At 40.8% G+C, this 15,638-nt stretch overlaps 1 protein-coding gene across 1 annotated transcript in view; it reads right to left on the bottom strand.

Moving 5' to 3' along the window:
- LOC128003118 (anthrax toxin receptor 2) overlaps window positions 1–13,632 on the bottom strand; it is a 53,936-nt gene extending 40,304 nt beyond the window's left edge. Inside the window, exons 1-9 of the mRNA XM_052592498.1 lie at window positions 13,154–13,632; window positions 10,954–11,025; window positions 8,883–8,954; window positions 8,564–8,645; window positions 8,081–8,185; window positions 7,925–7,993; window positions 7,620–7,700; window positions 772–832; window positions 501–596 (exon numbers count right to left, since the gene is read on the bottom strand). Of these exons, the coding sequence (XP_052448458.1) occupies window positions 501–596; window positions 772–832; window positions 7,620–7,700; window positions 7,925–7,993; window positions 8,081–8,185; window positions 8,564–8,645; window positions 8,883–8,954; window positions 10,954–11,025; window positions 13,154–13,281 (766 nt within the window). The 5' untranslated portion in view covers window positions 13,282–13,632. The remainder of the gene's footprint in view (window positions 1–500; window positions 597–771; window positions 833–7,619; window positions 7,701–7,924; window positions 7,994–8,080; window positions 8,186–8,563; window positions 8,646–8,882; window positions 8,955–10,953; window positions 11,026–13,153) is intronic.
- Window positions 13,633–15,638: the final 2,006 nt, after the last annotated feature.

Raw genomic sequence — 15,638 nt, 5'->3', positions numbered from 1 at the left:
TCATTTCAAATCTGAGGACACTATCTCTAAAACTTTGCATGTTATGAAACATTTTGTAAGGCCATGGCGTGTGTTTTAAGAAGGCTAATATGAAGCTAGAAAAAAAAAGTATGGCCCTCTGTAAGCTCTCCTACATGCTGCTGCCTCATTTCTGGCACGGCAAACTGCCCCATTCATGATGCTATTGTTCTCACTTGACAAACCTTTCACAATTATATTAAAGAATTTTAATCATCCTGCAGCCCTCTTGGAAAATCCCAAGTTAGCCTGCTGTCTGGTTAAGAATCGCTTCTTTAAATCTTTATTGGTGTAGGTGAGCATCTTATTCTGTCTTTAGTAACCTAATGTGACACTTAATCCACAAAACATCTTGCATCCTAAGTGTGGCCTGCTTTTCACTTCCTGTATGATACAACCAACTACCAGACAAAAATCTCTCTTAAATCATTTGGTTTTGTCGATGCAGTCGAGGTCAATATATGCAGTATAACCATACTTACTGTAATTAGCTCCATCCACTATGAAACTGCAGACCACTCCTCCTGTTTGTCTACCCAGTGTGAACCCATTCCCTCTCAAAACAATGTCAAAGGACTCTGTGGTATGTAAACCAGATGAGGACATAATGAGAAGCACTTCTGGGCATTCACCCAAATCAAAGACCACGTACACGCATGCACTCATGCACTCACACGCACATACTAGCACACACATTCACACACAGGCAATTTCATCGACACCGACAGCTGTAAAAGCCCTTAAAATGCTTACGGTTCACACAGACGCTGGAGGGCTCCACTGTTAGGACCTCGGTGCAGGATTGCTTGAGGATCTGTATGATAAAAATGTATTCAAATCAGTACTTGTCACTGCTGAATCACTGTATCAGCTATCACAGTGTCTGGGTGTTTAGCATTCACACCGGGGATGTTTGCTATGCCAAATCAAGCTCAATGAGATGAGCATCACATACAGTGTGGTGTTGGATAGACCCGTGTCAGCCATTATGGGGAAATTATACAGTGCCATTTTCCCTCTTCAGCTCTATTAGAGACTGCAGGCTTACATTATCATATAAACAGGCCTGTGAGAAGCCACCATCACTTCTCCCATCATCCACATAAATCAACAGAGGACAAACTATGCAAATCTCTGTACACAATGGGAAAAAAGACAACATTAACAGAGATATTGTCCTCCGAATCACCTGCATTGGAGTTGAGGTTTCAGACTGAAGTGGAGGACATGTATAAAACAGGCTGATTGAATATGACACCTGATAAACTCTGCTATCATTAAAGTGGAGAAGGAACACTGACTGAACGTCAGGGCTGAAAGATACTCAGGATGGTCTTTACGTCTCTTTAATGAGAAATGAGGTGGTACGTCATGAGGGAGGTTCATCCCAACACATTTCAGCGTATTTTCTTTGACATGTATCTATACACACACAGGAATAGGCTTTAAGTATTAGAGCATCCATATATCTATAATTATTACAAAGATCTATAGAATACTTGATTCTGATTGTTTAATCATGACAGTCTTGCAGTGCAACAAATTATCAAATTGCAAGAGCCACAAATTCTCTGTTGGATTGAGATCATGGATTTGACCTTTCTAAGCTTTATTTCCCCCATTGCTTTGTGTTTGGATCACCATCATGTCTAGAGAAAGAGTTTTCATTCTGTTTTCAGCTTCAGTCAGATTTAAATAATATTTCTTGTATGTATATGAGGTGTCATCATTTTGAGTATTAGCACTACAAATACTGCTTTCAAACTTGGCTGAAAATGTTGTTAACCTCATTTGACCACAAAATTGTGATCTTTCACATCACAACTACAGGTGCATCTCAATAAATTAGAATGTTGTGGAAAATGTATTTCTGTAATTCATCTAAAATTGCGAAATGTCTCGTTTACGTCAGTGACTGATCTCGCTAGAGAGACAAATCGCCTTTGAGTGTTAACAAAACGAGCCAATTAATATTAGCGTGCGAGATTTGCATCGCGCACTCCACCCTGCAGTGCGGGTATAAAAGGAGCATGTGCGGTTGCACAACAGTTTTTCGCTGAGGAGCCGAGATGGTGTGCCCCGGCTGTACAGCCATGGTACAGCAACTTTGGCGATGAAACATAACGTCTCCGTTCCCTCCTTCAGGAATGAGGGTTACATACGTAACCAAGACGTTCCCGTCAGTCACAGTCACGTTACGTCAGTGCGCAGCAATCGTGATTGACACCGAGCCGGTCAAGCATTACAGGTCATCTGAGGTGAGTATGCGAGAGAACACAGGCTCTACATGGAGATTATTTAATCTTGCAAACGTGTTAGGTGTCGCCCAGTCAGTAGCTCTACAGATGTCAGCTATTGAGGTGCCACGTGCCAAAGCCCAGGAGGAAGCCACAGATCTTCTAGAGTGTGCTCTCACTCCAAGGGGGCATGGTAAGCGATGGGTCTGATATGCTAAGACTATAGCCTCCACTATCCAGTGGGCAAGTCTTTGTTTGGAGACAGCCTTTCCCTTCTGCTGTTTTCTGAAGCAGACAAAGAGCTCGTCTGAGGTCCTGAAGCTCTGCGTGCGGTCCTGCTGGGTCTGCCTCCTCCCGGGACAGCGCTTGCAAGATCACCATTCGAGGCACGTATCGTCGACCAAAAATGCCTGCAGGTCCCTGACCCTCTTGACCATGATCGAGGATCTATGGGGGTCTTCCCGGCGTCAAGAACACCAATCAATGAACAGGTTCCACAGCTGGCAGTAGGGATGGGTATCGTTAAGTTTTTAACGGTTTTACTACTCTTACCGATACTGCTCAACGGTCCGGTACTTTAACGGTATTCTTATCGGTACTTTGTGTTGTGTTACTATGTGTTGTGTTAGGCAGTCGAAACTGCATTTCTCTGTCTGCACATAATGCACTTTTGAAAGATGCTTTGACAGATTGCTTGTGTTTCCACCCTAACATGCAAAAATTTTGTTGCACTTATTACAACCAGCGTTGTCTGCATCAACTCTAGTGAAGTTTAACCACACTTTGGAACGTTTTGCTGTCTCCGCCATTGTCACTCTTTGTATTAAGCAGGAGTTTTCGTACTGTAAGGGCTGTTCACATATCACGTCTAAAAACAGGTGGAAAACACTAGACACGCCGCTTTCTGATTTTTTTTCCCCAAAGAATTTGGGCACTTACTGTACGCTCCTGAGGAGTCTGCCGTTGCTAAGCAACCATAACCTGCTCTCTCCATGAAGATGCGGAAATTTCAGCAATGGATAAATGGATATGCAGCACTAAAAACTGCTTGCAGTAGCTCTGCTACTAAATTAATTAAAAAATCCACGTACAGCTATCAGCTGTTCCTTCATCTTGGCTGAGATTTCAACGTTGTTACGGAAAAGGTGAGGAAGTTACATGACCTGTGGTCCGCTTGCAGCATTCTGAAAAATTTAGATGTTTTTAACTCAATGCGGTGCGGACGCACCTGGAAAAAACTATCTCGTCGCATACCGCGCGCCTACAGTTCATTTGAAATAACGTACTTGAGCACGCAAAAGACGCGATATATGAACGGCCCCTTATGCGTGTGTGTTTGCCGCGCTCGTTCTTGTTGTGTGTTTGTGTGACTGACAGACACGCGCATGAGAGATCTCGCAGATTTCACAGACAAACGTCTTAATATGATCGTAAATTAGAAATGTTTGGTAAGATAAAATGTGCACGATAATATTATTAAGCAAATCTCTTTGCCATCGTCAATCTTTATTATTAAGCTGGAGTTTTCATACTGTTATGTCTGTGCGTGCGCTGCGCTCGTTATGGTGTGTGTGTGTGACTGACAGACAGCCTCCGCAGTGTGCATGAGAGATCTCGCAGATTTCACAAACAAACTTCTTAATATGATCGCACATTAGAAATGTTTGGTGAGATAAAATGTGCACAATAACATTATTAAGCAAAAATACATAGTCCATTTTTTTTCCCTCCAGTACTGAAAGCAGAACCGATACCGTCAGATCTTACTGATACTACGGTCTTTCATGATTTAGCCCCGGGGCCATTTTAATAACGGGTTTCGGTACCCATCCCTAGCTGGCAGTGTGACATATCCGGGGAGGTGAACAGGTGTCCCCGAAGTGTCTCCAGATCAGCTGGATAGTCTCGGGTGGAGTCGCCATTCTCCCAGAAGGGTGGGCTGTCGTGAGAGCTCGTCGGCTGCATGATTGAGTTCGCCTGGAACATGAACAGTATGAAGCGACATCAGATGCTTCTGACATCAGATACTTCTGACGGGGGAAGAAGTGGTGCTTTCACCATCTCCTGAAGAGCAGGATCCTGAGACTCCAGGTCTCCCGTCTCAGGGGCCCCGCTTGCCCTGGCGCTTTACGGGCTGGGTCGGGGCAGAGACGGGCTGCACCACTCTCTAAATGCCAGCTCCACACCATGGCCGTGAAGGCTGCTGCTGAGGCTGGGCTGGAGCGGTGGTGGAGGTAGCAGGAGGGCGCCCTCGGCGACGAGCAGGCGGAGGACACCACCAAGTCGGACATCGTCTGACCCAGGGACCATGCCGTGACTTTCGTCCGCAAGGTTAGTCACAGTGTGAAGTTCCTGCATCACATCCGGGTCAGAACTACCCTCGTGCAGCTGCTTTAATGCCTTGGCCTGGTAGACCTGCAGGAGGGCCATGGAGTGCATGACAGAGGCGGCCTGTCCAGCAGCTCTGTAAGCCTTGGCCGTCAGTGCGGATGAAATGGTAAATGGTAAATGGACTGCATTTATATAGCGCTTTCAACAGACCACATGGCCATCCAAAGTGCTTTACAATTTTGCCTCACATTCACCCATTCACACACTGACTGCGGCATCAGCCATTCAAGGCACCATCCAGCTCGTCGGGAGCAGCTGGGGTTAGGTGTCTTGCTCAAGGACACCTCGACACTTGGTCAGGTGGAACCGGGGATTGAAGGCTTTGTAGACAACCTACATGAACCACTGAGCCACTGCCACCCCACTGAGCCACTGCCGCCCCATGAAAACTTACAGGCCCTGGGCGGGAGGCGTGGATTACCCCGCCAGGTGGCAACACTTTGCGTGCAAAGCTGCATAGCAAGAGCGCACTCAACTGGGGGGATCTCCACATGTCCACATGCCATCGAGGGTAGTGAGGACGGAGGAGGCACTAGATCAGTTTCGGGCATAAAAAGGTGCCCTACAGGACCTAGTGATCTCCTCATGCACTTCCGGGAAGAATGGAACCGGAGGTGGCTGCTGACGAACGGCGTGTGTCAAACCCAAGAATCAATCATCCAGCCTTGAACGTTTGGGAGATGGAGTCGCCTTCCACGGCAACCCAACGCTCTTGGAAGACCGGGGAAGCATAGCAGACAGCTCTGGATCTGATTCGGGCAACGCCACTCTCTCAGAAGGAGGCAACGCAGCTGAATCCTCACCTCCAGGCCTTCTGGAAAGTATGTTAATTTACTGTACATGTACTCAATGTATGGGGTTCAAATCTGATGAGTTTGCTGGCCAGTCAAGCACACCAACATGGTCATTTAACCAACTTTTGGTGCTTTTAGCAGTGTGGACAGGTGCCAAATCCTGCTGGAAAATGAAATCAGCATCAAAGCTGGTCAGCGGAAGGAAGCATGAAGTGCTCCAAATTTCTTGGTAAACAGGTGCAGTGACACTGGTTTTCAAAAAACACAATGGACCAACACCAGCAGATGACATTGCACCACAAATCATCAAAGACTGTGGAAACGTAACACTGGACTTTAAGCAACTTGGGCTATGAGCTTCTCCACCCTTCCTCCAGACTCTAGGACCTTGGTTTCCAAATAAAATACAAAACTTGCTCTCATCTGAAAATAGGCTTTGGACCACTTGGCAACAGTACAGTTCTTCTTCTCCTTAGCCCAGGTAAGATGCCTCTGACATTTTCTTTGTCCAGGATTCTTTGGCAATGAATGTTTGTAGCTTACCTTCCTTGTGAAGGGTGTCAATGGTTGTCTTCTGGACAACTGTCAGATCTGCAGTCTGCCCCATGACTTTTCCATTACTTTCTAATTTATTGAGATGTACATCTGCATTGATCAAATACACTAAAAACAGTAATATTGTGCAATATTATTACACTTTAAAAAAACATTTTTATTTCTATTTTAATATATTTGAAAATGTATTTTATTTGTAAATGTATCTTTAAGTAATTTAATTTATATTTAATAATTTAATAAACAGAATATTAAAAAAACAGCAATTGTTAACAAATATTTATCTTTATATTACTGTAAATTAATTTGTGATCATTTTCAGTTTTCAATTCAATGCATCCTTGCTGAATATAAGTATTCATTTCTTAATTTCAAAAGAAAATAATAATAATCTTACTAACCCCAAACATTTGACGGTACATATGCACCAGTCAACCATATAATTACAAATATTTTAATGAAGCCACAAAAATAAAAACCTTTTCTGCAATCAATCAAAACAATCTTGGAATATTAAAATAGGTCTGGTTAAAGATTAAATCAATTCTTTAGGCTTTTGCTTTTTGTCAAATCTCTGTTAAGTCTACTTTAGGCATGGACTGCAAAGCTGCACAGATGATCTCAAATCCTGGATATCTGAACAGAGAGCAACATGAGGCCAACGAGTCCATCCTCCAAGATTACTAATCACCAGAGAATGCCTGTGTTTTGCTGGGCCTGAAACTCCATTTGGCCAAACAAGCTTGCTCAGTAACAAGACAATTTGTCTTTTTTTTCATATCTCTTTTCTGCACAAAACAATACATTACAAGGAGGTCCTCTCTTTTTTCTCGCATGACTAAACCTGAAAAATATCCCAGAAACTGATTCCTGTGGTCACAAAACAACACACCCGTGTACAAAAACACTGACCTCAGCTGTTGATGGTTTACTGATGGTAGAATATGTTCTGTCTTCAAACCATGTTTACAATGTTAAACTGCATCTTCAGTAAATGTAACAAACATAGAGGGGCAAACATGCACAAAAAAATTACTAAGGAATATTTCAAAGCATCATGAAGCAAATGGAAGGCATCACAAAATAATTGTCAACAGACTTGTGTAGGATGAAACTGCTTTGGCAAGTTCACACACACATAATGTTTTGGAAAGTTCTTTATAACCTACAATTTACAACCAAGAGATACTAGAACTTTCAAAAACTTCATATTTATGAAGTTGCTTTCCAGAACAGCATTTCTGAAAACTTTGCTGTAGTTAAACAACAAATACTGATTCTTTTTTTTTTCTTTTTCTTTTTTAACATCAAGCATCTGCCTTGAAGCCAGTTTGATAATTGCAAAAATATATCCATTTTCAAAGAACACAATAAATATTTCCAGAAAATGGGATGTAGAATCTAGTTCAGTTGAGGTGATGTGTTTGTTGTCTTTTCTCTCAGCATTTCTTCATTGAGTAAGAAATTTAACCCATCTTTGCTCCAGGGGCTGTTCACAAAAGAAGTCTACTGTAAGTCACTTATCAGCTAAATGACTACCTAACAGTTCAATGGATTCATCTTAGCTGACTAGAGGCCTTTATCACACCTTTTGGGATGGGTGTCCCTGGCATGGAGAGCTTACCGAGTTAACAATGCCTTTGAGAGCTTGAAAGCCTCCTTTAACTGGGAACACTTGCTCCTTGGTATCAGCCACATCTGCGAGCTGTTGGCAGGCAAATAAAGAGATAATAATAACAGTGGGTTATGGCCAAGCAGGGGAAAAAGTGCTGACATTTCCTCTCCTCAGTTTACAGTAACAGAAAGCCCTGTAATTACAGACAACTCTGCAAAACCCCTGCAATTGGGGAAGCTTTAGCGAGCTTTTTAAGTGTTAATCGCATGTTTTCTGTAAAGTATTCACACTATTTTAGAAATGGTCAGTATTACCTGTTCTTCATCAAAGTCCTTTACGCCAACACAGTACACACGAGCACCAAATTTCCTTGCTTCATCAGCCTTCAAACACAACAAACAGTCATAACAATGCAATTGTTTGATGCCATGAATTAAGAAAAATATTTATGATGTTAGATACTAGCTCACCTCATCCTTAGTGAGTTTATGGATATATGGTTCAAGCTTTCCATCAGTCAAAGCCACAATGATACTAGAGGACTTTTTAAGCTGTTTTTTCATTTGTTCAGTTGCCTGGAAAGAGGAATGGAGTAATGGTTGTGCAAGTAGAAACATATTTATCTCCTCAAAGATTTCAGGGATGTATAAAAACTAAAATATATAAAAATATTTCAATTATCTATTCTTGTATCAAAGGCACTAAACTCATCTTGAGGCCAGATTCAGGACACTGAATGTGGTGTGTTTATTTAGAAAGATGTAATTACACCTTATCTTGGTCATGAGTTTTATTTAGTTTATTTCAGTACAGTAATACATTCTAGGAAATACATTCAGTCAAGTATATTTACATTCCTGTGTCTGCACAACATTAAAATTTTTTTAAAGATTTAATTTCTTAAAACACACAAATTCCATTCCCTGGTTAATCATAAAAAGCATGTTATTTACCTGTTTTATTCCCTCATGCATGTAGGTTTCTCCTGCTGGTTTGACAGCATTTAAATATTTCAGACCTTCATTTATTTTTGCCCTGATAATGAAAATAAGGAATATTCCAATCAGTGTAAGCGGAAGAAATATTCTACCAAATGTCATGCAAAAAATAAGATGGGATGGTAATTTTAGAGTCATGTAAAACCATCAACATATGAAGGAAATCTTTACACCATAAATATTTACTCCTCTTTAACTTACTCAAACATATGGTGTATTACTAGTTTTCATACACTAGGGACTACAAACACTTCGTGCAAGTCTGATTCAGTACCTGTCTCCAGTGAGCTGTAACACAATCTCTGCTTTCGATGAAAAAACTATGAAGGACACACGCATATTTGGACTAGAGTGAAAAAATGAGAAAAATTGGAAAACATTGTAAATGCATGACAAATGGAAAATCAGGTACAGCTGCAAATTGTAGTTTGACACATCTCTTTTTCAACCACAGCAAAAAAATAAAATCTCTTCAAAAGAGACTTGATTTTACAGCTAAAAACAAGCATTTCTGCAAATAATGCAGAGAAATCGTGTGATGTAGAAAGTCTGGCTGTCGCAGTGTTCTTTTCGAAACCATCAGAGCTGGTTAATGAGTAAGATAGCCAATGTGACCAGCTAATAAAAGCTTGTGACTGGAGAAAAAATCCTTCTGCTTGGATCAAGGAAGTGATTAATTGATATGCAGACAGTAAACAGGTTGTCATGTGTGATTCATGCAGACATCCTGTTGGCGATTATATTTATACCTGTCACATCCTATATTTATTCCTCCTACCATTCGCAATAAGAGTATCGCAAACAAGCAGCAACAAAACTTTTGTGTATTTGGACCTATGTTAAGTAAAAAAAAAATAGAACAATGACATTAATACTGGTATGTTTCATTGATAAAGATATGGTGTTATTTTACTATTATTTATTTAAAATTATAGTATTTTTACCATTATTGATAGACTTTTATTTTTATATTTGTCAGTATCCATTTGAACTTCAGTTTATATTTTATTTATTATTGAATTTATTTTTTTATTTTATTTACTTAAATGTATTTTTATTTCAGTTTTAGCTTTAGTAAATTTTGTACTTCAACTATACAGTTTATTTCAGGTAGTTTTTTTTTTTTTTTTTTAACTAATAATTTCTTTATTTTCAATTTTATTCCAATTGACTTAAACATTTGTTAATAGTTTATTTACCTATAACAAACCTATTGCGATCATGCAACCTGCTGGTTTGCAAAACCGGGGATTTTATGTCCTAGAGATATTGGAACATCATTTTTTTCTCAGAAAGAACTGACACATAATCTGACAACAAATATATAGCTGATTATGACAAGTACATTTTCACAACCTTCTGTCACGAAAGCTGATACAGCATAGGAACATGTTGAGTTCCTCTACACATTTGAAGTCAGGTCTCAGGACTGAGCATAAGGAGAGGTGCTGCTTTTTCTCACTCAGAATGACATCCAATCCACAACCGTCCCCCACATGAGATACTCAGGGAGAATATCCAAATGTATCCAAGCAGCCAAACTTTGGTAACAAAAATCAGATGAAGACGAGGCAAGAGAACTGAGCATTTCGCAAGCTGATTAAGTAATAAATACAATAATGGCCAAATGGTATTATACCCAGCAATGAAAAATTGTCCTAAAAAACTAATGTTTTGAGTATAAAAGAGCACAGGTGTACTGCTGCTTGGTCCCTTATTGCACCATAAAACAAGACAGGAACCCCACACACAGCTCTTCAAGGTAATTCCTGAATGATATATTCATACAGCAGGTTTATTCAATGCTTTAAAAAGCACCCTAAAAAGAGCCAGTGCAGTCCACATGGCACAACAGAAGACCATCAAAGTCTATGGCAGACTACACTGGACTTCCTGCACTCATGACTTAAAGTATATTGGCTGTGTCTTCTGCTTTCATGTGTGAGGGATAAGTGTGCTGTTGGATGGTTGCAGTGCAAATGGCCATTCTCACAGCCCAGAAGACTGAGCCTCCTTGCCACCCACTCCCACCTGCTCCCTTTGCTATTTTCTCAAGCAGACTGCTTTCTTCTGGCTAGGTCGCTACCGTCTGTACTGGCACATACATTGAGTCAACGTTACATAAGTTCAAATTCATCTGGCGATTTTTTATACGCTTTGGTTATTTTTTATTTTTTCACTGTAGGGCCATCTCAGAACCGGATGTGTAGCTGCCATTTAGCCAAGTTAACATTTAGCTTTGATTGAAGTTGTGATTGCTATTTCCTTTGGATGTGGTAGATTGGGAGGTGCGTTCAGAATTTGTACAAGTGACTTGTCTGGAAGCATAGACCTAGAATATTTACCTCACAAATCTCTCTGTTAGATTTTTGACAAAGTCATAGATCTGATCCCAGTCGGTCGAAACACTCCCAGATCTGTAAGGAAGCATGTGAAAAACAAAGTCAGCACTAAAGAAAAAAACAGCTTGAAGCAATTATATTTAAACCCTTACGTGGTATTTTCCCATCTGGTTATTGTAAAAGCTGTCCTGTTGATTACTTTGTGGCACAGAAGCTGCTAAGTCAGTAACATTTCATTGTTAACACAGTCTCAGAATAATGATTTCTGTCTACAAAGGACCTTGTGCTATTATAACAACATATGAGTCAAGACTATTCATAATAACTGCTGACCACTTCAGATCTCATTAACACTCAATGCTGAAATCACTGCATCACTCCAAAACCAAACATCCAACTACAGGTCAGTGGTGGATGTCTGGCGTATACGTAATAGCAAATGAGGCAAAAACAAACCAACTGTGAGAAAAACAAGCGAACATGGTTATTAAGCAATGCTGATATTCTCAAAATAGTCAAATATTGGCCTATTAGTTGGCCTGCCTAAATGCAACAAACAACTTTTACATTTTAAAATATTTAGCAGATAAACAAGATGAAAATATCCAACAAAAAAGCATAACGTGTGGTCCTTTACTTGAACAGAAACTTCAATCATTTGTAAATATTATGTGGATTTAAATTTGCGATTATGTCAGTTTTCTTGTTCTCACTCTTATAACAATGAGGCTTATACTGCTGTTTGGTGAATTGTACAATGCATGTAACATTGACAAGTAATAATGGGATAGTAACAGAGAACACACAAATATCACCAAGCAAGGACTCCAAAAGGCAAAAAGGAGTCTATAGCAAATTCAAAACCACCGCACAAATCAACATCAAAAGAGGATTTGGCACTGCAACTGTATACATCCATACTGAGATGAGTTCATAATCATTTTGATTACTTTTCCATTATTGCAAAATCTGTACATATCACAACATAAAATCCATGAATCATGTCAAGTGGAAGTACACTTCTGCTACATTAACCTCAATGCAAGCAGTGTCTTTAATGAGAAATGTGTATAAAATATGCCCTTGATGTAAAAGCTACAAGGTAATTTAACTAAGAATTGTTAATAACTAATAATAGTCCACTGCATGTGCTGGGAACATAAAACACAAGCGACTAGAAAATCATTTTTATGCATTGTCTTCTTCCTTGTCTCAAGCCAAGGTCAGTGAATCTAGATGAGCATTAGTGGGAGCATCAGAAACATCAAACACCATCAGATAAGAGAAATGGTCTGGATCTATGAAGGGAAGTTTGATTTCCGGCCACAGACATTTGAGGCTGAATCTGCTGGTCTTAACCATTCATAATGCCTTGCTGGTTCTGTGCTGCTCTAAGTTCTTCAAAAAGAGGAACGAGCATATCTGTGCCATCATCCTGTAATATTTCCAGACAGGATGGAGGACTGAACTGAGGCCAACAATGATTCTCAAAGGAATTTAAGTTCAAATGAAACATTACACATGCAGATGAAAGTTAGACAGACAGTTAGAAGGATGGTTGGACAGAAGTAGACAGAAAGCAGGACAGATGGTCTTCTTGAACTTGTGTACATCAATAAGATATACAGAGATGGATGGATGGATGGATGGATGACAGACAGACAGACAGAGAGACAGATAGAAAGATAGATAGACAGACAGACAGACAGACAGACAGACAGACAGACAGACAGACAGACAGACAGACAGACAGATAGATAGATAGATAGATAGATAGATAGATAGATAGATAGATAGATAGATAGATAGATAGATAGACAGATAGACTTCAAAAACAGAGTCAAGACTTCAAAAACAGAAAATGTTTCTCCCCTGCTTTCACGATAACCAGTCTCCCTGCTCCAACCGAAACTGCACTGTGTATCAAGTCTCAAAAAGACAATATTTCAGCAAAGTTTCTTGCTGTGTGGCCCTGATCGCCAGGAGTGTGTGGCACACATGTAAAATCAGGTCAAACTCCGGAATAGCTGGCAGGGACATGTACTGACTCTATTCAAACCTTAACCTACAAACACGAGCTTGGTGTGATGTAAACATTATTCAACGATATACAGTAATTCTGTGCATTTAATATTTTTATAGTTTTTTTTTTCGTCTTGAGAAGTTTGAATTCAGAACGGCATCAAAGTTTGCGAGTACTTACCGGTCCAAAACAAAGTAAAGGTCGTAGGCTCCGTGACAAGAAGGGGTTTCTGCTTTAAGGGTTGAAAAGCATAAACCGAAGAAAAACGTCGCCGTGATTGCCACGGTCCAGAGAGTTTCCTTTGTCATGACGACGTGTTTTGCACCCGCGGTACAAAACAATAAAAGGGGGCCAAAAACTGACTTGAATGACGTTTTCTTATATGAAATGACATTAAAGCAATGTCAAGATCAAAACAACTGCGCTGTGTCCCCCCGTCTGGCGCAGCATTGCCGAATTTATAACTTTGCAGAAAAGTTAATCTTCCTGTTAACATGCAACGTCACTACATCTGATTTCTTAAATTATCTGTTTTACGCCACCCCTAAAACAAACCGCTCGGTGTTAGTTTTTGCGAGAGATGACTTGGAGAGCGAAGATCAACTGTTAGAAAAGTTCTTTGTGAATTCGGGTAGTTCGTCTCGTTTTGATGCGCATGCGCGTCCGCCCAGATGTGCAACAGGGGTTTTAAGGTCAACATATCGTTTGGATCGCTTACACAAACTCAGCAGCTGTGATCTTAAACAGGATATGGGTTTCAGTTGGAATATAAAAGAAACACTTCATATTTTTCCATGGGATACTGATTGTATTTAGAAGAGATACTGTATAACAGTGATTGCGCATTTGATCGCAGTCTGTAAATAGACAAGTCCTGTCTCGTAAGCTATGTGGCAAGATATGGCCTTTAGTCATGTTTTGTGTGATCTACGTGGGGAATTCCTTACGTGCGTTAAATTAATCCTGAAGGTTATATTTTAATACCAAACCTTGTTGGGCAACACTAGAAAGCAAGCGGTTTTAATTTTTATTTATCCACAGAGAATTCAGTAAATTATCAAGAGATATTGTGGGGGGAAAACAAGCAGAGATAAACTTGTTAAATTCAGTTTCTACTGAAACAGAAACCCTGGCTTAAAATCATTTCTTGTTTTGTCACATTTTAAAACGTGAAAGTTGTTTTATTCACAACGTGATATGTGCCTTTGCTTTACATAAAGGGAGAGCATTGTGTAAAAAAACATTAATTTATTAATCAAGTTTCTCTAAGTGTAATTTTATTGTTAAAACTTTACTATGTTTAATTTAGAAGATCCAAAGAAAAGTCTCTAGGTCAGAAAAGTGTAAATGTTATCAAAATAATAACAAGTTACTTTTAATTGTGGGTTTGTTTGAGCATTGTTTCAGTAGTCTGCTTTCAACCATGACAATACACAATTAAGTTTCATTCACATCTTTAATTGCTATAATTACATTATAAGTGGAAATATATATATATACACATATACATACATATATATATATATACACATATATATATACATACATATATATACATACATACATATACATACATATATACATACATATATATATATATATATATATATATATATATATATATACATACTGTCACGGATTTACGCTGCCTGAAGGAATACGGAGTCGAGGATAAACGGAATAAGGCTTTTAATATATCCAACACAGGGGATATCCAACATGGAGCACAGAGGCAGACACACGTAAGTAGCAAGTGATCACAAGTGAGAAGACCCGACCAAACAGAACTGAAGGGACAAGGCTTATGTACAACAGATAATTGGGGAAACACAGGTGGATGGAATCATTAAATTAACAGGGACATGGAACACATGAGGAAGATAATAGACACCTGGGAACTAATCAAACTAAACACGGAAGACAGAAACTGGGTCACGGGCAAAAACAAGCTAAATGAGTCCAGGTGTGTGACAGTACTCCCCCCTCCCGGTAGGTGCGTCCTCGCACCGTAGAAACAACAGAGGGAGGCATGGGTGGGAACCTGGGAGGAGGTTCCGGTGGAGGACGGACTCCCAGGAGGGGGCCAGCAGACAGGGACCACAGAAGGAGGAGCCAGGGAGGAGACGACGGAGGAAGGAGCCAGGGAGGAGACAGGAGCAGGAGGAGCCAGATGGTCCACCAGAGACCAGCCAGGACTGAGATCCAAGGTGGAGTCGACGGCGGGAGGAGCCATGGTGAAGGAGGGGTCAACGACACCAGGGGGCCGACAGGCGGAGACTGCACCGGTGGGTGAGGAGCCCAAGATGGAGCAGCACAGCCGCAGAGCCAGGGTGACCTCGAGGATCTGGAGAGCCTAGGTGGAGCAGAAGGCTCAGGCGACCAAGGCGGAGGCGGGGTCATGGCAGACCGCTGTGGAGCCGGAGCGACCGAGGATGGAGGTGGAACCGGAGGGAAGGAGGAGCCTGACAGAGCCGGAGGGATGGAAAGACGAGGTGGAACCGGAGGAGTGGAGTCCCGAGGCGGCGGATGGTCGATGACTGACCAAGGTGGAGCCGGAGGGACGAGGGAGCCCGGTGGAGCAGGTGGGATGACAGGCCAAGGTGGAGACGAGGGAGCTAAGAGCCAAGGCGGAGCCGCTGGGTCGAAGGACCGAGGAGGAGTCCAG

The sequence above is a fragment of the Carassius gibelio genome, chromosome A5 (assembly GCF_023724105.1).
Source record: "Carassius gibelio isolate Cgi1373 ecotype wild population from Czech Republic chromosome A5, carGib1.2-hapl.c, whole genome shotgun sequence".
NCBI classification, from domain to species: Eukaryota; Metazoa; Chordata; class Actinopteri; order Cypriniformes; family Cyprinidae; genus Carassius; species Carassius gibelio.
This window is presented reverse-complemented; position numbering and strand designations above follow the sequence as displayed.